Below are 23,413 nucleotides of genomic sequence, written 5' to 3'. Positions count from 1 at the left end.
CCTTCAAAGTTTTATTTTATTAAGAAAATAATCCACCAAACCGAAGTAAATTAATTAACTCGTTAGGTTAATGTAATTTACTTCAGAAAATAGTTTTCCAAAGTAAATTAATTAATCTGATTAAGTTAATTAATTTATTTCGGCCTGATAAGCTATTTTCCTAATAAAATTAAACTTTGGCTAGATCCTTAAAAAGAGATAGAGAATTGTCTAGTTGCAATAAGTACTTTTTATATAGGGATAATCTTATCTTGAAAAAACTATTTGTAAAAGTTCAGTAGCTATTCTTCATTAATTAAATATTTAAAATTTAATTAAACTCATGCTAATTTTATCCTAATATATAACGTGTGAGTCTTGCCTTATTGTGAACTATCTTGTTAATTATGAAATAATTAAATTAAGAATTTAAAGTAGGGGAACTTAAATAGGCCATATGCCTAGCTATCTTTTTTTTATTCTTTGTATTTTGGTCCCTATAGTTAAATTTTTATTTGCTAATTTTTTTAAGGCAGTTTTGCTGCAAGTGAGGATTGAACCCAGGATTTTCACTTCGAAAGTGGTGTGAAATTACCAATTAGATTATGTTAGGGATCACAAGTAATTATTTTTCAAGTGTATATATTATAATCATTAATTAAAGAAGAGAAGATTGACAACCATGCAATTTGCAATTTAGTTTACAATAGTTTATTGCTATTTTGCAATATAAATGAATATTTTGTATGTTATATTATTTTTATATAGTTACTTAGAGCATCTTTAATGGTTTCTTGCTTAAGAATTGTAGGGATTTGCTTGCAAATATAAAAAATATTTAGCTAGTTGCTTAACCATTGTTTTGCATATTGGCTATTGATTTAGCTAAGCAAATCTAAGCAAATTGGCTAATTTAAGCTAGTTGCTTAACTATTTAGCTCTAGAAAATCTATGTGGCAAAAATACTATTTAGCTAAGCAATACAAAATAATTTATTAAAAAATAGTCTGATTTTTTTTCGATTGGCTATATCGTTCCTGTGACATAGACAACAAATTATGTCTTGTTGTCATGTCTCACTCTGACAAACGAATTTGAAATTGGTTCTCTCTTTTCCGGGCAAAAATAAAAACACATTTGTTGAAAATGACTCACATAATTATATGAAACTAGGGACTTTATCTAAAATCATCTCCAAAACTTTAAAATGCAGTATTTTGTACTTTATAATATAGTTTTTATCGCATCAAAAAGTTTCATCTCCAATCATATACTTAACATATTTTTCAGTTCTCTATTATTTTAATAATTTTTACAACTTTTTATCAATTACACTACAACTCATATTTATTTAACTTGGTATACTTTAGATCCAATAATGTTATGGATTTAAAAAAATAAACGCACATTACATATAACATTTATATATTTAGTTCAAAATTTATAATATATTTATTTATTTATTTATATGTTCATATCATGTTGTTTATTTTCTAGTTTAATTTCAATAAATATTAATATTTTTAATGAATTTTTTAGTGTAATTATTTTCTTTCACGTCTCAAAATTAATTGTTTATGTCAAATTAAAATAAATTAAAAATAAATGGAAGGATAAATTGGTCTTTAGACCAACACCAACCGAACTCTATTTCTTTGAATTGGTGTACAGATATCCTCCACCCGTACGTTAAATATAACACCAAAATAGCGTAAACACTTTTTCTTCAAATGGTTGCGCTATATATAGCGTCTGACTGTTCATAACGTCAATTTTTTTTTATTTGTTATTTAGTCCTTGTAAAATTTATTATTTACTCAATTATCACCGTTTTATAAAATTATTTCATATTTATCTCAAAAATGATTTTTATGTATTAAATATTTTAAAAGACCACAATATTTTAAAATACAACATTGACATTTGGAGTTTGGGAAAAACTAAAATGACATTAATATTAATACCGAAACGAAATAACATTACAACGACATCGAAATGCAAAACTAAAAAAAAACATTAAAAAACACAATACAACAAAATAAAATTGAAAATAAAATTACAATACATAAACTAATACTCGGGGAGATTAGGGTCGGATCCTCCAAGACCGGTGAAATATTGCGAATATGAATATGAAATATTACAATACAATAAGTGGGAGGGATATTCTAATTCGGATGTGTAATTGTAATTTTTTTATTTTATGTTATTTGTTTTGTATTGTATTTTGTGTTTAATAAATATTAAGTTTACTTTGTGCTAATTTGTATTTTGAATAATTTTATGGAGTTATACATCATTATTAAATAATGAATAAGTGGTATAATTGAAATATATTAAATAAATATAAGGGTATAGAAATAAATAAGAGAAAGTTGAATATAAAATTAATATTTCAATTTGGTGTAAAAAATAGAGTTCGATTGGAGATGAGGTAGTGTTTGATATACTGTAAAATAGAGTAGAAAATGGTGTTATCGGGTGGAGTTGGTCTTACACATTGAAAGAGGGTATTAATTTGGAAAAACCTGCCACTAAAAAGAGGGGCAAATCTGCCCAAAAAAGTGCGTATTATGCCCACTTTCTCACCGTATTTAATGTACGAAAACGACAGACATTTTTTTCGCTTAAACCCTAATTTGGTTCATCGGAGGGAAAAACAGGGGACTAGGGTTTTGTGATACAAGCTTCGCTCTATCCCCCTAATTCACATCAATTTCTTTTCAATAAACAATGGAATCGGACACAAATTCAAGCAGTCTCAGCCCCCTCATTGGCTATTGCTACAACACCAAGCTTTCCCTGTCGATACACAGACTTTTATCCGAACTCGGAAGCGGAAACACCGAATCAAGCAAATTCGCAGATAACTTCTACGAACTGATTCAAGCCCGAGTCAACCCGTCTCTGGAGTCAATCTGGGCCTACGTTTCTTTGGCTTCCCGGAGCCAAAACGACCCCATAAAAGACGACCCTTTGGACCGAATATCATCCACGAAGGACTTGTTTCAGTTAATACAGTCTTGTTCTTCTTCGTGCGACTCGTCAAAGAGCGTCGCATTGCTCGCTCCGGTGGTGTACGAGGTTCACGGAGTGGCTTCCGAGCTGTTTGGGAAGAAAGAGAATCTGAGTTCCAAGAGAGAGCGAAAAGCAGTGAAAGAGGTCAGGTCTTTGGTTGACTCGATTCTTGGGTATGTGAGTTTGTGTGCAAGCAATGGCTTTGTTGTGGATGAAGGCGAGTCGGGTTTGGTGTCGAGGTTTTCGGATTTGGTTTGCATTTGGGCGGGTCGGAGTGTGGCGGTGGAATCTTTCTTGCCACTCGTGAGCGCTGAGCTTTGTGGAAGAGTTTGCGAAGAGGGATGTGAAGTTGGATATTTGGCCGGTGTTGTTGTTTTCGAGGCGGTTCTGTTGAAGCTTTGCTTGAGTATCAAGTTTGGGAGTTCGAAAGAGGAGTTGGTTAATGAGCTGAAGACTTGGGCTGTTGGTTCTATAACTGGCTTTGCAAACTTTTACTTTTATGGTTAGTATTGTTTTTTTAATTTTTTTTTTTCTTGTGACTGCCCAGATTTCTGTTATAAAGTTTGGTTCTTGAGTCCTAAAATGGCTTATGGGTTAGGATAGCTTTGCCTCTAAAAAGGGGTTGGATATAGAATAGATATCTAAAGGGTATTTATTGTGTTACACGCCATAAAACCAAAAGAAGGATGAACATAGATGTTGTTAGGCAGAGTTGATATAAAATGCTATTAGTAAAGTGAAATTTTGATGTCTTATATTATGAAAGCTAGTCATATTAGCTCGTGCTTATGTTCTGTTTCCACGTTACAGAGACCCTTGTGAGAATGCTTCTTGAGAAGACTCTGCCACTTGCGCTCCTATCGGTTAGTAATTTTTACTTGATTAGTAAATAGTTAATAAGTTTTGTATATAACTAGGCTGTGTAAAGTCTTTTAGTTTAAAGAAGTTTGAAATTTTGTGCTCAGTCTTTGAAATGTTTTTTCTTGCCTTGTAGTTTAAAGTGGTCATTTAGTGTTTCATATTATATAAAAAAGAAAAAAAAATTTGTTTTTTTACTTCGTGCTGAGTTGCAACAATGTACAATAGATTTCCCCTTTCGAATAATAATTTAAACGTTCATTTGAGCTTGATCTTTGTCTTTATGGGTTGAACAAATGGACTAGACCCTGATATTATTCAGAAATGAGCTTATAGACGTAGTTCTTTCTTTCAAGCAAGTATAGCTATTTTTTTCATGCCTTGAACCCACAACCTATTTTCCTTGGTGCTTAACATTGAGTGAACCTCGCTCGTCCTCTCAAAATGTGCATCTTTCCTTCTGATGATATTGCGAAACTAACATGGATTTTTTTTTTTTAATTCAGAGTCCCGAGGATGAAGTTTTGTTGAGGAAAGTTCTATATGATGCTGTAATATTGGTGGAATACTCTTTCCTTAACCCAGAGAGAATAATTCACCTTCCTGCAGACAGAGTTAGAAGTCTTGCCATGGCAAGATTACTTGTTATTCACGAAGCTGTTGTGTATTTCAGGTATGAAGATGGACACTTGCACCGAAAACTAAAAGAAAAAAAATAATGTGTAATTGAAACTTCTAAACTCTGGACAATTACCTGATCTATTTTTTTCCTTCTTTTTTTTTTGCAGGGAGTGTGGGGATCAAAGGAAATCCATCTCTTACATAAACGCATTCACGAATTCACAGTTGGCCTCCCAAATGATGAAATGGATTAAAAATCAATTCAACGCCGAGGAAAATGAGAGCAAAGCCCATGGTTCGTCGCCCACTGCATTAATTAGTAAGCACTTACTCCTAGTCTTTTTTTTTTCTTTTTTTCTTTTGCTTCTTGAAAGTCGATATTCAACCAACTGACATTACTTGTTTGGGATCTCGTTTTCAGAGCGGCTCGTGGACCTTCAGAATCGAGGTGTTCGAGTCTTTGATGATGACGTTTTGAAAAGCCGTGCCGAACTGGTTCATGAAGCCTCCAATACTGACTCTAAGCAACGTTCTTCTAAGTCGGAGAGCTTGAAAATCGATGACGAGCTTTTATTTTTCGTGGACAAAAAAGGAGAAGAAGTCAACATAGCTGAGGATGAGGACGAGGATGAAATGGCTGATAATGAAACCGTGACCGCGGCTTTTATGGCCGCTGCTCAGTCAATGAAATCAGCCGAGGACGGAGGAAAAAAGCGGACTCGGGGAGGGAAAAGCGCCGAAAAGAAACGGAAAAAAAAAGTCGGAGGTTGAGAATCCTGTCTCAGATGACGATGATTCTGTCTAATGCGGATGATGAATTTATTTAGATGCTCCGTGGAAGCCAAATACCGTTGCTGATTCAGAGAGATTGTCAGAGTATCTCATAAGCTTGCAAGGATAAGTTAGATGTGCTTCTTTGCTTGCGTCAGTTTTGACAGGTTTTTTATTTTGTCTGTTGCATCTTTGTATGACATTGTAACTGCCAAGTTTTATTACATGTTCTCTTTTGGAGTATATCTTTTTCCTCGTTGCTATTTAATGTGAAATTGGATTCTTAACAAACACGACTTTCAAATGATCTCGATGTTCTTAAGAATCAAAAGGCTTACTGTTTGGTCACTAAGCGTGTGTGTGTGTTACACACTGTATATATATTACACACCATAACTATATAGTTTGGGGAGTCCATATATTCAAATATATGGAGAGTGACACGCCAAATGTAAGCAATATTATCGCTGTCTAGTTATTTTGCGTTTTTAATATATTTTTTTTTCTTCCAAATAAAGTATTTTAATTTTTCAGATTTTGACAGAATAGTTAAAATTTTGACTTCCATTACTTGATGATGCAACCTACTCCACTAAAGAATAATTAAATGGAGTACTGAATTCCACTTAGCGTTCATGACCAAGAAACGCCATAAGTGGATTATTGAAGCTTCTCACCAAACCCCATTGCTCATAAAGAACCTTATCAATATTGTCAAGGATGATAAGATTTTCTCTTCAATTCTTTTTTCTTGTGGCTCTGGTAGCTCATGAATCCAACGCACTCGCCGGAGAACAGAAGATCGGGTGCATAGCAGGAGAGAGAAGAGCACTTTTAAAGATCAAAGAAAGCTTTCATGAGCTAAAAGACGGGTTTCTTTCCTCATGGGGCGATGAAGAAGAAAAACACGACTGTTGTGAATGGCAAGGAATCCGGTGCTCAAACCAATCAGGCCACGTCACCGCTCTCGATCTTTCTCCGACATTTGTGCGATTTCAAGGAAGTTTCTTTTATTATAAAGAGGTCGATGAAAAGTCGCGGTTTCTGAGAGGTAATTTCAGCACTTCACTTCTCGAGTTGAAACAGTTGACATTTTTGGATCTCAGTGTGATCAACTTCGAAGGGAATGCGATTCCAAGCTTCATAGGCATGCTAAGAAACTTAAGGTACCTCAATCTCTCTTACACTTTAGTCAGAGGAGAAATCCCGCCTCAGCTCGGGAATCTTTCTAGCTTGGAAGTTCTTGATCTCGGACAAAATCGTGGTTTGAGAACAGATTCCATCGGATGGCTCTCTGGACTCTCTTCGTTGACTCTGCTTGATCTTTCGCACATAGACATGAACAAAGCTGATGAATGGATGCGAGTTGTTAACAACCTTGGTGATCTGAATAGTTTGAGATTAAGCTTATGCGATCTTCCTGATTCTGTTGTTCCGTCTCTTGTCAATTCTTCGAAATCACTTTCCCTCCTTGACCTTTCTGGTAACGAACTGTCCGTTTCTGTTTATCCTTTTGTATTGTCTTTCTCTCGCAGGCTTGTTCATCTAAACCTTCAGCGCAGCATCTTAGAAGGCTCAAACCAGATGGTTTTGGGAACTTTACCTCCCTTACATATCTTAGCCTAGGTTTGAATAGGTTGAAAGGCCATATTCCGAAAGCTCTGTGGAACTTGACGTCCCTTGAATACCTTAATCTCGAGCAGAGTAGTCTAGAAGGTTTCATACCAGAATCTATAGGGAACTTGAAATCCTTAAAGTATCTTAGCCTCTTTATAAACAAATTACAAGGCCACATTCCTCGATCATTAGGCAACTTGACTGACCTTGAACATCTTTTTCTTGGTGGCAATAAGTTTACGGGTTTAGTTCCCAATTCTCTTGGGAATCTTACTGCACTTGAAGACCTTGGTCTCGGATGTAACAAGCTAGAGGGTACAATACCGAAAGTTTTAGGAAATCTGTCAGCCCTAAGACACCTATATCTTTCCGGTAATAACTTAGAAGGTGAAATTCCGAATTCCCTTTGGAACTTGTGCTCTCTGTCTAGTTTGAAGGCAGAGGGCAACAATCTCAGTGGTCTTCAACTTCCCGAGCTCACTCAATCTTCACCAAATTGTGCCTATAACTCTTTAAATCAGTTGGGTTTAGGTGGAAACAAACTCCATGGAAGTCTACCAGAAGCCATTGGACAGTTTTCACAGTTGGAGTATTTGGATCTTGCCGAGAACTCCTTAACTGGAGTGATTTCGGAAGCCCATTTTTCAAAGCTTTCTAAATTGTCTAGACTAGTTCTGTCCGGCAATTCACTGGTCCTGAACTTCACTCGTGATTGGATTCCTCCGTTCAGATTGAGGATCATAGGGCTTAACTCTTGCAAGTTGGGTCCAAAGTTCCCAATGTGGCTTCAAACTCAAAAAGGTTACGCGGTGTTGAGCCTTTCCAATGCCGGGATTTCAGATTCTATTCCAGATTGGTTTTGGGATGTCTCTACTAGGAACTGTTTCTCAATGGATCTCTCTGACAATCAAATCCATGGTCAAATTCCAAATCCTGCATCTGAATTCAAGAATTACCCAAAGGTAAAACTTGGTTCAAATAAGTTAGAAGGTCCAATACCCAGCTTCCTCTTCAAGGTGGGTGCTCTAGATCTTTCCAGAAACAGATTTTCCGATCTGAACTCGCTTTGTGATGTGAGCGAGGATTCAGCGCTGCGCTTCCTTGATCTTTCATTCAATCACTTGTCTGGAATACTTCCCGATTGTTGGTCGCGTTTCAAAAAGTTAACAGCTCTTGTTTTGGGGAATAACAAGTTATCGGGGAGAATTCCGGTCTCCATTGGCTCATTAGCCGAGATACAAACATTAAACTTCGGCAACAATTATTTCACTCAAGACTTGCCTTCATCCATAAGGAACTGTAAAAAGTTGATGGCTATCAATGTGGGGGGAAATAGACTATCGGGACCAATACCAACGTGGCTTGGTGAAAGTTTGACGAGTGTTATTGTTCTCAGCCTACGATTCAATAATTTCTACGGAGAAATTCCCGTGCAACTCTGCCATCTGTCTAATCTCCAACTCTTGGACTTGTCCTTAAACAGCTTATCAGGAGGTGTACCAAAATGTCTCCATAATCTTACTGCAATGAAAAAAAGCTGGGATGGGATAGGAACGGATATTTTCCATACTTATAGTTATGGTACTTCTTCTGGGAGCTCTGCTACGTACACGTCCTACAGTGACCGAGTAGACCTGGTTTGGAAAGGGACATTGTCTAAATTTGGACAAACTCTGGGACTTGTGAAGTACATCGACTTGTCAACCAACAAGCTGATGGGGAAAATTCCAAGAGAAATTGGCGAGCTTCGAGAGCTGGTTTTCCTCAATTTATCAAGAAACAACTTGAGCGGACAAATTCCGTCGGAGATTGGTGAGCTTAGTTTGTTAGACACTCTAGACCTGTCAAACAATCAGCTTTCTGGTGAAATTCCTTCAAGCTTGACTCGAGTGGCTCGTCTTAACACGCTGGACTTGTCGAACAACAATTTGTCGGGCAAAATCCCAACAAGTACTCAATTGCAAAGCTTCGAGTCCGCTTCATATGGGGGGAATCCTCAGCTCTGCGGGAAGCCACTCCTAAACAGTTGTTCCAGAGATGAACGACGAACTTCTCATACTCCCATGTCTCGAGACGAAAGAGACGACGATGATCAAGACACGTTCATATCCGGAGGGTTTTATTTCAGCATGGGAATCGGGTTCGTGGTCGGGTTTTGGGGAGTTTGTGGGCTCTTAATCTTCAAGAAGACCTTGCGATATTCGTTTTTTAACTTGTTGACAGATGCGAAAGATTGGGTTATTGTGATGGTCTTAATCCACAAAGGAAGACTTCTCAGATGGATTTCCAAAAGCAAACAGTAAGAAATCTCCCTTAACAAATTATGAACAGCTCGATCATTTTTGTTTCCTATCTTCAGAGGAAAAACGATTGCATTGATATCTACTTTTTTTTTTTGCAGGTCATAAAAATAATGCTTCTCAGGGAGTGAGCAGTGATATTGTAGCCGCAGAATGGTCTCCTCATAGGAAACTACATTCTGTTAGTTCTAATATTATTTCTGATAGTGAAGTTTCTATAGCTGGATTATTGCTTGCCTTTGAAGGATTTTTGTATGGATTTAGATCTGCGTGAAAGAACTTCTCTCTGTATCTCTGTATTGGATTTCTCTTGTCGTTCTTTTCTGCTTTTTGTGTAATTTTGTTATCTTGGTAATTGCTTAAAGACAATTAGTCTCTGCTGCCATTGTGGTCCATCCAATAATGTGTTGTTGACGATTGTTTGTATCAAATAAGTAGGCACGTTCATTTATCAGACCCGACTAACCGCACAATCTAACCTTTTAGCCCGACAAAAGTTCCCAGTTCAGACCTGACCATCTTCGGTTCTCACTGAACTGAAACATGGCCATTTGTCAGTCGGTTTCGATGATGGTGACCACATTGACGGGTTGTACCGGCTCGAGCCGTAATATATTTCTTTTGCAGAAAATACAATATCTGAACAGCTTTGCACACCGTGTTTTGTGCGCCAAATGAGGTTTGTGTTTTTAAAGTCTGGACTAGTCTGTTTTGTATCCTCATATATCTTGTTTCTTTTTTTCTTTTTGAACTTTTTTTAGGGTCCGATTTCATAGGCTCCTAAAATTCTGTTTTGTGCTCTTGACTGTAGTCTGGCTGATTTTCCACTAGTTACCTGTGGTTCACTAAATCCATTTTGGAATGTGGTGTCTGGTTGACGGCTCGTTTTTCAAAATGTCCGAGATTTGTAGTTTGTTGATTTGATTAGTTTGCTTTCTATAATTTTAACGGTATTTCGGTCAAAATACACATAAAAATAAAATTATATGACCATATTAACCTAAAAATAAAAAATTAATGACTTACCTTAAAATTTCAAAAAATGAAGTAAAACCGGAAGCTTACATGTTTATGGCTTCGAAGTAGAGATTTAGACAAACTTGTCCAATTTTTAAAAATCCAGATCCTCTTTGTCTTTTTGGCCTTTTTTTCGTGTGCTTCTAATTAGAATAATTCAATTTAATCATTTTAATGTATTTTTAAATAAATATAAATTAAATAAAATGATAATATGACTTATTTTGATTGGAGAGACGCCACACCCACATGAGACACTAAAAGGAGACAAAGGATCCAGGTTCCTTTAAAATTTAGATCATCGGTATCTTTTTTTGTGTCTCATTTCGTGTCTTTCCAATCAAAATAATTCAATTTAATCATTTTGATTTATTTTTAAATAAATATAAATTTTTAATTAAATAAAATGATGACATGACCTATTTTGATTGGAGAGACACAACGGGAGACATCAAAATGAGATAGAGGATCCGGGTTCCTTTAAAAATCCAAATCCTTTGTCTCTTTTTTGTGTCTCCTTTCATATCCCTCCAATCAAAATAATTCAATTTAATTTTGGGCCGGTTAAGGGACTAGTCAAAATAACACCCCTACTTTAAAATTATAGCTCAACTATTAATATATTTAGGAAAATAGCCAATTTATCATGACAACATTCTAATATTCCAATAATACCCTTCGGTTAATATTATTAACTATCATAGTAAATATCATAGTAAATAATATCATCCATAACAAAAAAAAAATTAATAAATCTAATTAACAATAACAAAAACTACATATTTGTCGTAACAAGAATAATAGTAAATCTTATTTACCGTAACAAGAAAATAGTAAATCTTATTTACCGTAATAAGAACAACTGTAAATCTCATTTACCGTAACAAAAACAACAATAAATCTTATTTACCATAACAAGAACAAAAGTAAATATTATTTACCGTAAAAAGAACAATAATAAATCTTATTTACTGTAACAAGAACAAAAGTAAATATTATTTACCGTAACAAGAACAATAATAAATCTTATTTACTGTAACAAGAGCAATAATAAATTTTATTAACTGTAACAAAAATAACAGTAAATCTTATTAACCATAACAAGAACGACAGTAAATCTTATTAGATACATTTACAAATTAATCATAACATTTTCTAATTAATCTAACAGAAAATTATAAATTAAACATCTCATTGTCTGTTAAAAAAGAATATCTGCACCGCAAGATAATTTAATTTAGTATATTTTATGAATTATGTGAAAATAAAAAACATGTGAATTCATGTGACTGGGGTGGGTCCCACGCACTACTGCCCAAGTGTGGGTTCTATATCATTTCCTTTGCATATCTCTGTGCCGTAACAAACTCCTCCGCCTCCATAGCCGTTCCTTCAAAGAATCCTCAGCTCGCCGTCGCGATCAGGAAGCGATCTCCACTGTCGACCTCCTGCGACCGGCACACCAAAGTCGACGGCCGATGGCGGCGCGTGAGAATGCCGGCGATGTGCGCCGCGAGGATCTTCCAGCTCGCGCGCGATCTAGGCCACCGCTCCGACAGCGAGACCATCGAGTGGCTCCTTCGTCACGCCGAGCCTTCCATCGTCGCCGCCACCGGAAACTCCGGCGGCGCCGCGTCTCAATCGGCGAAGAGGCAAAGGACCGGTCGGACTCTGTTTCTTTCGACGAGGAGAGAATACCTCATCGCCTCGTGGATCCGAAGCGGCTCAGCGGAACCGCCTCGTCGAGAGCTCTGGTCATCGTCTCTGCTTTCTCAACCATGGACTTCTTGTTCTTGAACTTCGTTGCCGAAGAAGAGGGAGATTGAGGACCAACGTCCTCCTCCGTCGCCGTCACGATCACGGCGGAGACCGACACGTGGATTTTCGTCCGATTTCACTCTTCTCCCATCTGAAATCGGAGTTCTCTTCACAGTCGATGACGTTCTAATCCGCAGAGACGGAGCTCTGGCGGTGGTTTTTTCGGCGAAGACATGAGCCTTTAAATTGGATGACAGTTTCGATTAGAGTTTTGTGGCGGCAGAGATCAATCGAGAAAAATAGATGAATTGGGCAAAAGGGTATTTTGGGCAACTCCAATCAGCGTGGGCTATTTCCCCGAATTTGTTAATAGTTTGGCTAGTAATTTAAGCTATCCCTTGTAAAATGGCTATTTACTTACAAATCTCTTTAATTATTTTAATTTATTTTTAAATAAATATAAATTATTAATTCAATAAAATGATTACATGACCTATTTTGATTGGAGAGGCACCACGGGAGACACCAAAAAGAGACTGAGGATCCGGGTTCCGTTTCAAGTGGTAGTTTTTTATGTTCCATTCTAAGTTTGCTGGCAAATTATTGTTCAATTTTCTAAGTTTGCTTAAAAAAATGATGTTCATTTTTAGTGTTAATATAATAAAATATTTAAAAATAAAGACATAAAAACCTACCATTATTTAAAAAAATACAAAAAAAAATATAAATATCAAACTACTAATATCATATTGTAACAATAATGTCGTTTTTTTCTTACTTGTGTCGTTCATTCAGGTAATGCACACAAATGTATTCCTGTAATTAGATTTGTTCATCCCTCTTCATTAGATACCACCACCAGTTAAAAAACTTAATTTACCAAAAGTCTTGCAGAAAAATCAAGTTTGAAATAGGTGCTCACATTTTGCCCCACGCGCTAATTCCATTCCTCAAATGAGATTAAAAAAAATGTGTAAAAACATTTATCCAGATTCACGTCTATCAACAGTTAGCCATAAAATATAGAACACTCTTCTCCAGTTTGCATGATGAAGAAATTTACCATATCGTGTATGCATTCATTTCCAATCGTACCGTTATTGGACCTATTCCAACGCAGTTTCCAACGGGAAAGTGATATCATACACAAAACTCGGCCGTATATACGCTTGCCCAATTTTTATATATTTTCATTTGGATTTCTATTTTTATTTCCTATAATCATAGTAATCTATACATTCCTGTAATTTCTAGATGGGCAATAAACGCTTCAAGCTGAAACTCCCTCGCATTAATATTCCTTCAATTCAGTTCTGTCGCCTAAATAGCCCTTCTTCTCTGCCTATCGACCCCAAACCGGCAAAGTACACGTCATCGCCGGTCAATCCTAAGGCCTTTGACATAATTTTCCCCGGCTTGACGCCGCGAGCATCGGACGGCTGTGATTCGAGCTCGGAGCTTTCCCTCGGAACAGACGACGACAGTTTGGTCCTACTGGGTTCTTCTAGAAGGTTCTCGAAGTTGAGGGAGAGCGTGGTTGTGGTGAAGAAATCCGACGATCCGTACGAGGATTTCAAGAGGTCGATGTTGGAGATGATAATGGAGAAGCACATGTATGACGTGGCGGAGTTGGAGGAGCTTCTTCGCTGCCTTTTGACTCTGAATTTCACGCGCTACCATGGCGTCATCGTCGAAGCTTTCTGTAACGTTTGGGAGATTTTATTCTCTGATTAGCATATCTGAACTGTGGAGTTTTTTTTTTTTTATGGTTGTGTGTTTATCAATATAATAAAATAGTTGTGTTAAGAAGACTTTAGAGTTTGATGACCGAATAGAAAGGCAAACTTAACAAGATTAAATATGCAAGTTTAAAATAGGATTCAGATCTAAGAGGTCCTCCTCATGGGATGAGCACTGAATTGATAAATATTTATCATCTAAAATGCCACCACGAATTCCACGTGCCACAAAGTCAATTGTATTTTTTTTTAAGTACCTATAAATTAGTTCATAAAGAGTTTGAATGCCCGCGCTTTGCGGGAGCCAAACATTTAGTAAATAAGTTAAAAAGTGATGGAGTGGCAAAATATAATAACATTTAATAAGGGCTAATATATTTACATATGTGTAATAAGTATCACTTTATATTTTTGTAGTAATGTATATATATGTATACTAACACTTTGATTCACTTTTAAATATGAAGAAGTTTATATTTTTTTATTTTGCAATCAGTTAGATAAATAAAAAATGGTGATAGAATACTTGTACACATTTTAAAAATTTAGATTGATAAAGCTATAAGTTAGTATTTTTCATTTATATTTTATTTTTAAAAAAGATAAACTATTATCTATTGGTTGTAATTTTATTTTCAGTTGGTATTTTGCCAACATAGATATTTTATTCATGAAATTCCTCTTACACATCATTTTTTCCCTCTTTGAAAAATGACATAGAAAAACGACTTTCAAGTCAAGATAACTACACAGTCAAATAGTCATGAAGCCCGAGAGCGAGGCCTGTTTGACGAATCATTTTTCGTTTTAATCAAATCTTTTTAAATATTCTAAATTTTCAAATGGTCAATTTTGAGTGGGGCTCAATTTCTAATCAATTTTTGTTGGATCCAAATACTCTTAAAAAATCAAAATTGTTAATGGTAATTTTTTTTTAAAATTTAATCATATAAATAACGTGTATAATTTTTTATTGTAAAGATAGATTTTTCAAGCTGTAAACAATTATTATTTTAATGTTATAATTTTTTTAAAAAAATTATTTATTATTTATAATTTCATTTATGAGAAAAATTATTTACAATTTAAAAAATATTATTCTTGAAAAAATATAAAACACTTACTAATTGTCGCACCCTTAATATACTATTTATGTACTTTCTATCCTTGAAAATAATATGATTGAAATTGGACTATAAATTTTAAGGTTAATTTTGGTTGGGCACAAATTTTATCCATAACGATCATGGACGGAGTCACATAGAGACCAATAAGATAGTGGTTGTGTTTGACTTAGTTTTTTTTTTTTTTTAAGTGTTTTTAGATCTGTTGTACGAAAAACTGATGTTTTCAAAAACAGATAGATGTTTGGTAAACTATTATAAAATAGTTGTAGTTGTTAGCAAAAGTTGACTTTGTGTTTGGTAAAATATATATTGATATTTCTAAGTAATAATTATTTATATAAAATGTAATTAATAATAATAAGAAGATATATTTTTGTATATAAAAAATATATTTAAAATGGTGTCTATAGATTGTAAAAATTAAATTATAAATTTTGGTCGCTTCGAAAAAATTAATTAATAAAAGCATATTAAGATGATTAGAATTAAAAGATAATGTAAGAGAAAAAAAATTAGGTGAGAGAAAGTACAAACCAAAATCAAAAGCTACAAAAAACTTCACTTTTTAACTTTTAGAAAAATCAATTTTATCAAACACTTAGATATAATTTAGCTTTTAGAAAAAGTTAAAAATCAAACTTAATAAACTAAACCAATCATAGTCAGTATTTACCTGCTGAATGTTTTAGAACTACAATTTTTATCAATTTTTATATATATATATATATATATATATATATATATATTTGTAGCTTAAATTTACCCTCCCTATTTCTGTTCAGTTTTTCAAATTTGCCTTCTCTATTTTTTTGCAACTAATTACAACATAATATAATAGCTGCGTTTGACGTAGCTTTATTTTTTTAAAAAGTATTTTTAGATCTGTTTTATGAAAAAATTGTTATTTTAAAAAATAGATGAGTGTTTGATAAACTATTCTAAAATAACGAAAGCGAATTAAATATTTGGTAAAATATGTATTAATATTTATAAGTAATAATTATATGTATATAAAATGTAATTAATAATAATAAGATATTTGTTCGTATATATATTTGATAAAAACATGTAAAAATAATTAGAATTAAAAATAACTCTGTAACATAAAAAATTTAAAAATAATAATAATAATAAAAAGGTAGGAGAGAAACAAAAGTTCCTGTGTTAAGAAGTAGGAAACATAAAACCCCTACTCGGCGCCGTTCAGTCATACTCTCACTCTCTCTCTCTCTCTCCGCCATGGCCACCACCTTCAAGCCAAGCTCTGACCTTTGTCAACCCTTCGCCGCAGCAACGTCTTCCTCCAAACCCCGTTCCACTTTCACACGGCTATCCACTATGTCTTATTCTTATCTCGCAGCCAAGTTCTCTAAACTCTCTGTCTTTCGCCCCCAGCGCACGGTCGCGGCGGCGAAGGGAAGTTCCGACGGAGATGGCCTCACTTACAAGGACTCCGGTGTGGACATAGATGCAGGAGCCGAGCTCGTTCGCCGAATCGCCAAAATGGCTCCGGGAATCGGTGGTTTCGGTGGTCTTTTTCCTCTAGGTATCCATGGATTCTTTCTCAACTCGCCAAAGCTTTGAACATTATTTCCTACTGCTTATTGCTGCTCAATTAGCTTTTTGGAAACTTTTTCATGTTGAAGTACCAAGAGATTGTAGGTTCTGAGCCATGAAATTGAATTTCTACTAGTTTTTTAGCACTTGAATGGTTAAACGATTTCTCGCAATTAGGGTTTAGTCTAATTTTTTTTTGTTTTTGGAGAACAGGGGATCAATACCTAGTTGCTGGTACAGACGGTGTGGGGACTAAACTTAAGCTTGCATTCGAAACCGGAATTCATGATACTATTGGGATAGACTTGGTGAAATTTTGAACACGTGAAATATATCTCTGTTTATGTGCTTTTGTTTGGCTCGCTAATAATCTGCATCCTGAATCCAGGTTGCGATGAGCGTTAACGACATTATAACTTCTGGTGCAAAGCCGTTGTTCTTTCTTGATTACTTTGCCACAAGTCACCTCGATGTTGACCAAGCAGAGAAGGTACATAGGTGGAGTAATGAAAAAACTTTCTTTGAATGAGTTTGATGGTGTGGGAATCTGATACGGAGTTTTTTTCTGTAGGTTTTGAAAGGCATTGTCGATGGTTGCAAACAATCGGAATGTGCACTCTTAGGTGGAGAGGTAATCACATAGATCCACGTGGAAATATTGTATGTGTGATTATTCTTAAGTTTGAATTAATTGGCGTTGAATGTGCCCTTTTCTGTATATGGACGGAAAAAAAAGAAGTTTATAGTTTTGAATTTTCAATGTCTTGGGTTTGGCGTAGTGAATTTTCAAGTCCTTTTTTCAGACCGCAGAGATGCCGGATTTCTATGCAGAGGGTGAGTACGATCTCAGTGGTTTTGCGGTCGGCATCGTGAATAAAGAATCGGTTATCGATGGAAAAAACATTGTGGCTGGAGATGTGCTCATTGGCTTGCCATCTAGTGGGGTCCATTCAAATGGTTTCTCACTCGTGAGAAGGTTGGGATTATTTTCGATACAATTTATGAGTAAAGTTGTCTCGCAAAATTGTCCTTTTGAATTTTTTTTTTTTTCCCGTGCATATCCAAAGGGTGTTGGCTCGTAGCGGACTATCTTTGAAGGACCAACTTCCCGGCGAAGCCATAACACTCGGTGAAGCTCTGATGGCACCGACAGTGATATACGTCAAGCGGGTTAAGATCAGCTCTCTACATCTTTGTCCCTATTCATTTAATTCCTACTGTTTAAATATCCATCCCTAAATGTCTTACAATCCTATCTTTTCTTTTCTTTATTTTGAAATCAGGTACTGGATTTGATTAGCAAAGGAGGCATAAAGGGGATTGCCCATATAACGGGGGGCGGTTTCACCGACAACATACCCCGAGTCTTTCCCAAAGGCCACGGAGCTCTTATCTACAAGGACTCCTGGGAAGTTCCACCGGTTTTCAAGTGGATCCAAAAGGTAAGCGAGCAAGTTTCCTTTGTGGAACAAGAAAAGAAATATAGTTCACTCATCTCCACAAAATTATGACACAATCTAGTACTATAAACATTGTTTTGAAATAAATATTGAGAGATAACTAGAGAGCTTTTGTATTGTAATGAGAATGAATACGAGCAGCAGGTTTTCGAATGTCAAATGAGATAACTAGATACCTATGACATTCTCCTCTGTACTGACATTATAATTAACTTTTTTCTCTCCTTCAATCTATGTCAAATGTGAATTTTTTGGTTTCCCTGGTTAGCCAGAATAACAACAAAAAAGTTCTTAAAAACAGATAAAATTTATTTAAATTTTTTTTTTTAAAAAATAGTAGTTTTAGGTGTACCGGTTACTTTTGCCCCACGATTAAAATGAACTGGTCAAATTTTTCCGACCGGTTTGAGATGCATCTTTAGTCCATGTAACTCCCCTTAACAGAATAATGATTTGCCTCTTCCTTCCTTTTCCCTTGCTAATCCCTGCGTCGAATATACATGAATCTGATAGGAGGCTTGTCAAGTTATCTAATACTGTTATTGATTGCTGTCATTGAATTTAAAAAACTAGGCGGGAGGGGTGGAAGATAGCGAGATGATGAGGACGTTCAACATGGGAGTCGGGATGGTATTAGTAGTGAGCGCCGAGGCATCACAAACAATACTTGAGCACGCGAATCAAGGGTCGGACAAGGCTTACCGAATCGGTGAAGTGGTGAGCGGCGAAGGTGTGACTTATAGTTGATTTATTGCTCGTAATTTTCTTTATAATGTGAAGTCCTTCACAAGACCATTTATTAGGTCTTCGCAATAGGTCTACCATTTTCTTAGCAGCGTAAATGCTGATAATTTTGCGTAATTTCTATCTATTTATTTAAGGTCTACCCTGTGCTTCGAAATTTTCTTGTTGCTCAGCCTTTCTTTTAGTGTGGTAGATTTCATTATAATTGTAACTTTTGTATCAGTGTTTGCTTCGAAGTAAGACATGTTTTATAATATATTTATTGGAAATATATAGGGCTCTTGTAGCAAAATAAACACTTAAGGTGCTATTCTTATCGAAGTTACCAAATTTTGTTAATACTCACTGCATAGCATTGGACAAATGGCCAGCATTGAATTTAAAATAGATAAATAAAAAAAAAAAAAAAAATTGGTCAGATTCAAACACACTAATCCTTCATCCTTCAACTCTACGCTGTAAATTACAAATAATGGATGTTCAAGCAATGAGTCGTTAACGCGAAATCACGAATTAAAGCTGCCTGGAGCCATTTGTTCTAGTATATAACAATTTTACCAAACAGCTTTTACCATCTTATAATATTTTTCTACTTCTAACCAAAAGCATAATTTGATCAAATATACTAATAAATTTTGGAGAGAGATTAATTTATAACCATTTTTACTCTCTAACCACAATTTTTCTTACAATCTCACATCAACTTCTTTAATAATGAGCATTTAATATATACATTTAATAACTCTCCTTCAATGAGCATTTAATATATACATTTAATAACCCTCTCCCTCCCGTAAATCATCGTCTGAAATTGAAATCACAAACTGAAACCTCGTTCAAGTTTTGAAATCCTCGCCCTCTGAAAATCTCACCCAAGCTTAGTCATTTGCTTCGTCCAAGGTCCGACGCTAGATCATCATCCAAACTAAAGCTCAAGGTTCGTTTGTGCCTTTTAAAAAAAAATTGTGGTTTAAAAAGCTCTCAGTCATTTTTAAAGCTTGTTTAAAGGATCGGTTTTGTTCGGTATATTTAAAGATTTTTAACGAAGTTCATTATTGGTTGGCTTTAGATGTCAATAATAGACATCAATTGTTGACATCTAAAGTCAACAAATAATAACTCTGCCTTTGATTTTTTGTACGCAGTGTTGTCGGAGATTATTCAATCACAGTGAAACTTGGGTTGAACCTGATCAGTGTCATGAGAAATGATCTTTCGAAATTATGATGCCGTATGAAGTTAACTTCTCTAGTTTTATGCAAAGAGAGAACTATATAGGGTACCCCTCGTGTTTAATCGAAATGCAAGATTTATCCCCTCTATTTATAGAAATATCAGACATATGCCTTCAGTTTAATATAAATGACATATACATCCCCTCAAAAAATATTATATTACAAATATCACCCTTTTCGTTTATTTTTTACAAAAACAATTTTTGAACTCCTCAAAATACACTTAATAGAATAAATATTTATTTACTATTTTAATAAAAAAAAAATCAAAATCTCTCTTTTATATAAAAAAAAACCTTAACTTTTTATAAAGAAATTTTTTTAATTTAATTTTTTTGTATATAGAATAGAAGATAAAAAAATTATTTCATTAAGGGTATTTAGGGGATTTCAAATTATTTTTTTGTAAAAAATAAACAAAAATGGTGATATTTGTAATATAACATTTTTTAGGGGATGTATATGTCATTTATATTAAACTGGAGGGATATGTCTGATATTTCTAAAAATAGAGGGGATAAATCTCGCATTTCGATTAAACACAAGAGATACTCGTGATATTTTCCCAACTATATACTCACAGATGTCAACAATTGATATCTACTGTTGATGTCAACAAACAGATAATTATATACTCACAGATGTTAACAAACTGGGAAGTATTTACTCAAAACAGAGAAAATAAATGGCAGTCGTATTTAAAAATTATGCTTTATTCATTTAAGAGAGTGAAATGCTAACGATAAAAAGGTTGAGAGTAAAATTGAATTTGTACATTGGACCTAATAATATATTTAGTCAAATTATGCTTTTAGTGAAAAAAAAAAAAAAAAAAAAAAAAAAAAAAAAAATTATAAGATAGTAGTAGTTGTGATAATTTTTTTTTTTTTTAAATAAAACATATATATATTGTGTTTCGGTAAAATGTCTTGTTTAATTTTAATTTTCAAAAATATATATACTTATTTTTGCTCAACCTTTTGGACGTCTATTGCTAATAAGACTTGAGAATTCGTTTCTCTGTCGTTCTTAACTATTGTTCTGTCGTTTGCATGCGCTTGAAAACGTTGGGCCCACAATAATATTAAACCACTGTTTCTAGTTTCAGCCAATCAGATCCAAGGAAACACGTATAACTGAAAACTCACAAAAATAGGTTTGGTGAAACTCGAACGCAATGGCAATCAGGATAAAATAATGGATGAGTAAAAGGTTTGGTGAAACTCCCAGAGAATACTCACTTAGCACTTAAACATAATTTTGTTCATTGATATAAATCTGTAGCCCAAAGCATATACGATCGATCGTTCAGAGTATTTGAAATAAAAAGAAGAGAGATCTATGGCAAAGCCGAAGGCAATACTGGCAGTACTTTCTGTAGTATTGGTGTTAGCGTGTATACAGACTTCAGATTGTGCTAAGAAGCCCGAGAGCGGAGCTAGGAAAGAAGACATTCCGTACATAAAATGCCAGGTCTGCGAAAAGCTCGCATCTCAACTTCACAGCCTAGTCCAGAAGCAGCGAGCGAAGATCGCTCCCAAGAAGGTATTTTATTTGTATGTGTTTTTGTTTGAATTCTTCAGCCTTCTATATGAGTATGTGGGTTTTGAATCTTCATTGATGGTTTTGTTTGGCTTTTCGCTGTTAGATCTCGGAGTACGAGATAATCGAGATCACCGAGAATGTTTGTAATTTGAAGAAAGAAGAAGCGGATTGGATTTTGCAGATTGATATTGTTGAACAAGGCAATAGATTAGAGGTAAGGCAAAACAAAAAATTACATTACTATTTTGATAAATTCAAACCTTGGCTTTTGCTAGTTGTTAATGTAGATTCAGATCTCTTGGATTCTCTTTGGTTTTGCTCTTCATCAAATAAGCAAAACCAAAACTTAAAAAGAAAGAAGAAGACAGAATAAAAAAACAGTGGATTTTGTTAGTTGTGCCAAAAAATCGTGTGAGATTCTGATTCCTTTTTTCAGCTGGTGGAACAAGGCACTGAAGGACAATGCAACTCCGAATGCAAGACAATCGAACGAGCTTGTCAAGAGGTCAGACATTTTTTAGCCCTTTTTCTCTGGTTTACTTGTGTGAGAGCTGACTGCTTGCGAGACCTAATATGTACCGAATTCGTGGGATTAACCCCAAAAGTTTTTTTGTGATTTCGAACGCTACACAGGTAATGGGATATTCCGATACTGATGTTGCCGAATATCTATATAGTTCCCAGCCTCAGGTCGACTCGTTGGTTGATTATCTCTGCAAAGACCTCACTAAGTCATGCAGAACCAAGCCTCCACCGGTTCCTAAGGTAACTTCTCTCTTCTTTTCGATGCCAAGTTGCTTCGCTGTGTGTCCGACGAATTGATAAGAAGATAGATCGGTTTTTCCGCTATAGAATATTCTGAAACGCCCTTTTTCTCATCCTCATAAAAAAAAAAAAAGACATTCTCAAGAGTGTGCCGAGCTCAGAGTTGATTTTTGGGCTAGAATAGTTGCCACATGTAGAACAAATATATATATATATATATATATATATATATATATATATATATATATATATATATCTATTGTCGTGATTGTCGAAGATTTATTTAAGTTCTTTCATTATCAGATGTTTTTGTGTTGGAAGTTATCACCACCCTAGTGTTTTATTAAAATGAAGTGTTCTTGTGGACAAAGATTTTGAAAGAAAAAAAAATGAGTAATCATTAATGGTAATAATGTCGCTTTCGATTGTTATGCAGGATAGGACTCCCGGAGAACCTTTTTTGGCCAAGCCAGCTAAAGAGGCTGAAATGGATAAGATATTGAAATCGATGCAGGTATATAAAATAACATTCAATGTTCCCGGCACAATTTTTTTTGTGCATTGTGCTAAATTGGCTGGGAACTGTAACTTTCAGGGTATGCCAGGAGCTCCAGGAATGAAAATGTATTCCCGGGAAGAACTAATGAACAAAAAGAATTTTGGCGAAGACGGTGATGATGACGATGACGACGATGATGACGATGAAGAGACAAGCTTTCCCTCAAAATTGGTAAATAGAAATTGATAGTGGTAGATAGAATAATCAAGGGAGGAAAAAACTTGTTTTTGACATTGAAAATTTTACTTCACAGGGTAAAGTCATGAGAGAGAAAGAGAGCTCGAAGGGTGACTGGAAAAAGAAGATTGCCATGGGGATCGAAAAGACGGGTGAGACGCTGAAGAAGCACGCACACAAAGTCTCGAATCACGCACGGCAATGGTGGAGAAGAGTGAGCAAGGCAAGTCCAAAGAAGAACTCCAATGGAAAGAAGCAAGAGCTGTAGTGGTGAAGCCAGTTTGTTCACGTTGTTTGAGCTCTACTTAAACAAATTAGGTTTTTGATAGAAAATAGGAATTTAAAAAAGAAATCAGAGGCTGTCGTGTGACAAGAACGAAATTAAAAAAAAAAAAAAAAAAAAAAAAAATCCAAGGACACTGAGCCGTCTAAGTTTGTTTTTTTATATATGTTTTTATCATAATTCTATTTTAATTATGTTTGTTCCAAGTTAAAACATGCACACAAATTCAAGGGACGGCAAAATAAGTCCATAAAAAGATCAGTTAGATTGAATAAAGAGTTTA

General features: G+C 34.9%; 3 protein-coding genes and 1 pseudogene across 4 annotated transcripts; all 4 read left to right on the top strand.

Annotated features, from left to right (window-relative positions):
* Positions 1-2,586: 2,586 nt before the first annotated feature.
* On the top strand, positions 2,587-5,683 carry LOC149399931 (uncharacterized). The gene is made up of 5 exons (XM_089610292.1): positions 2,587-3,499; positions 3,808-3,860; positions 4,362-4,528; positions 4,644-4,795; positions 4,898-5,683. The coding sequence occupies exons 1-5, from the start codon at positions 2,713-2,715 to the stop codon at positions 5,245-5,247; spliced, it is 1,509 nt and encodes a 502-aa protein (XP_089466418.1). The 5' UTR covers positions 2,587-2,712; the 3' UTR covers positions 5,248-5,683.
* Positions 5,684-5,854: 171 nt separating this feature from the next.
* On the top strand, positions 5,855-9,433 carry LOC149399930 (receptor-like protein EIX2; annotated as a pseudogene). The gene is made up of 2 exons (XR_016296286.1): positions 5,855-9,163; positions 9,266-9,433. The product of XR_016296286.1 is annotated as a receptor-like protein EIX2 (transcript).
* A 6,522-nt stretch (positions 9,434-15,955) lies between these two features.
* On the top strand, positions 15,956-18,905 carry PUR5 (phosphoribosylformylglycinamidine cyclo-ligase, chloroplast / phosphoribosyl-aminoimidazole synthetase / AIR synthase (PUR5)). The gene is made up of 8 exons (XM_089613177.1): positions 15,956-16,351; positions 16,576-16,670; positions 16,751-16,852; positions 16,934-16,993; positions 17,166-17,338; positions 17,430-17,532; positions 17,646-17,804; positions 18,396-18,905. Exons 1-8 carry the CDS (start codon positions 16,045-16,047, stop codon positions 18,567-18,569), a joined length of 1,173 nt encoding a protein of 390 aa, XP_089469303.1. The 5' UTR covers positions 15,956-16,044; the 3' UTR covers positions 18,570-18,905.
* A 2,040-nt stretch (positions 18,906-20,945) lies between these two features.
* LOC149399928 (nucleophosmin) lies at positions 20,946-23,256 on the top strand. Its single transcript, XM_089611619.1, has 7 exons — positions 20,946-21,346; positions 21,450-21,560; positions 21,783-21,851; positions 21,980-22,111; positions 22,548-22,625; positions 22,707-22,841; positions 22,924-23,256. The coding sequence occupies exons 1-7, from the start codon at positions 21,143-21,145 to the stop codon at positions 23,113-23,115; spliced, it is 921 nt and encodes a 306-aa protein (XP_089467745.1). The 5' UTR covers positions 20,946-21,142; the 3' UTR covers positions 23,116-23,256.
* Positions 23,257-23,413: the final 157 nt, after the last annotated feature.

The sequence above is a fragment of the Urtica dioica genome, chromosome 4 (genome assembly GCF_054948205.1).
Source record: "Urtica dioica subsp. dioica isolate 48M chromosome 4, U.dioica_male_clone48M_v1_H2, whole genome shotgun sequence".
In the NCBI taxonomy this organism is placed as follows: Eukaryota; Viridiplantae; Streptophyta; class Magnoliopsida; order Rosales; family Urticaceae; genus Urtica; species Urtica dioica.
The sequence above is the reverse complement of the archived record's forward strand: the minus strand, read 5'-3'. Positions and strand labels throughout refer to the sequence as shown.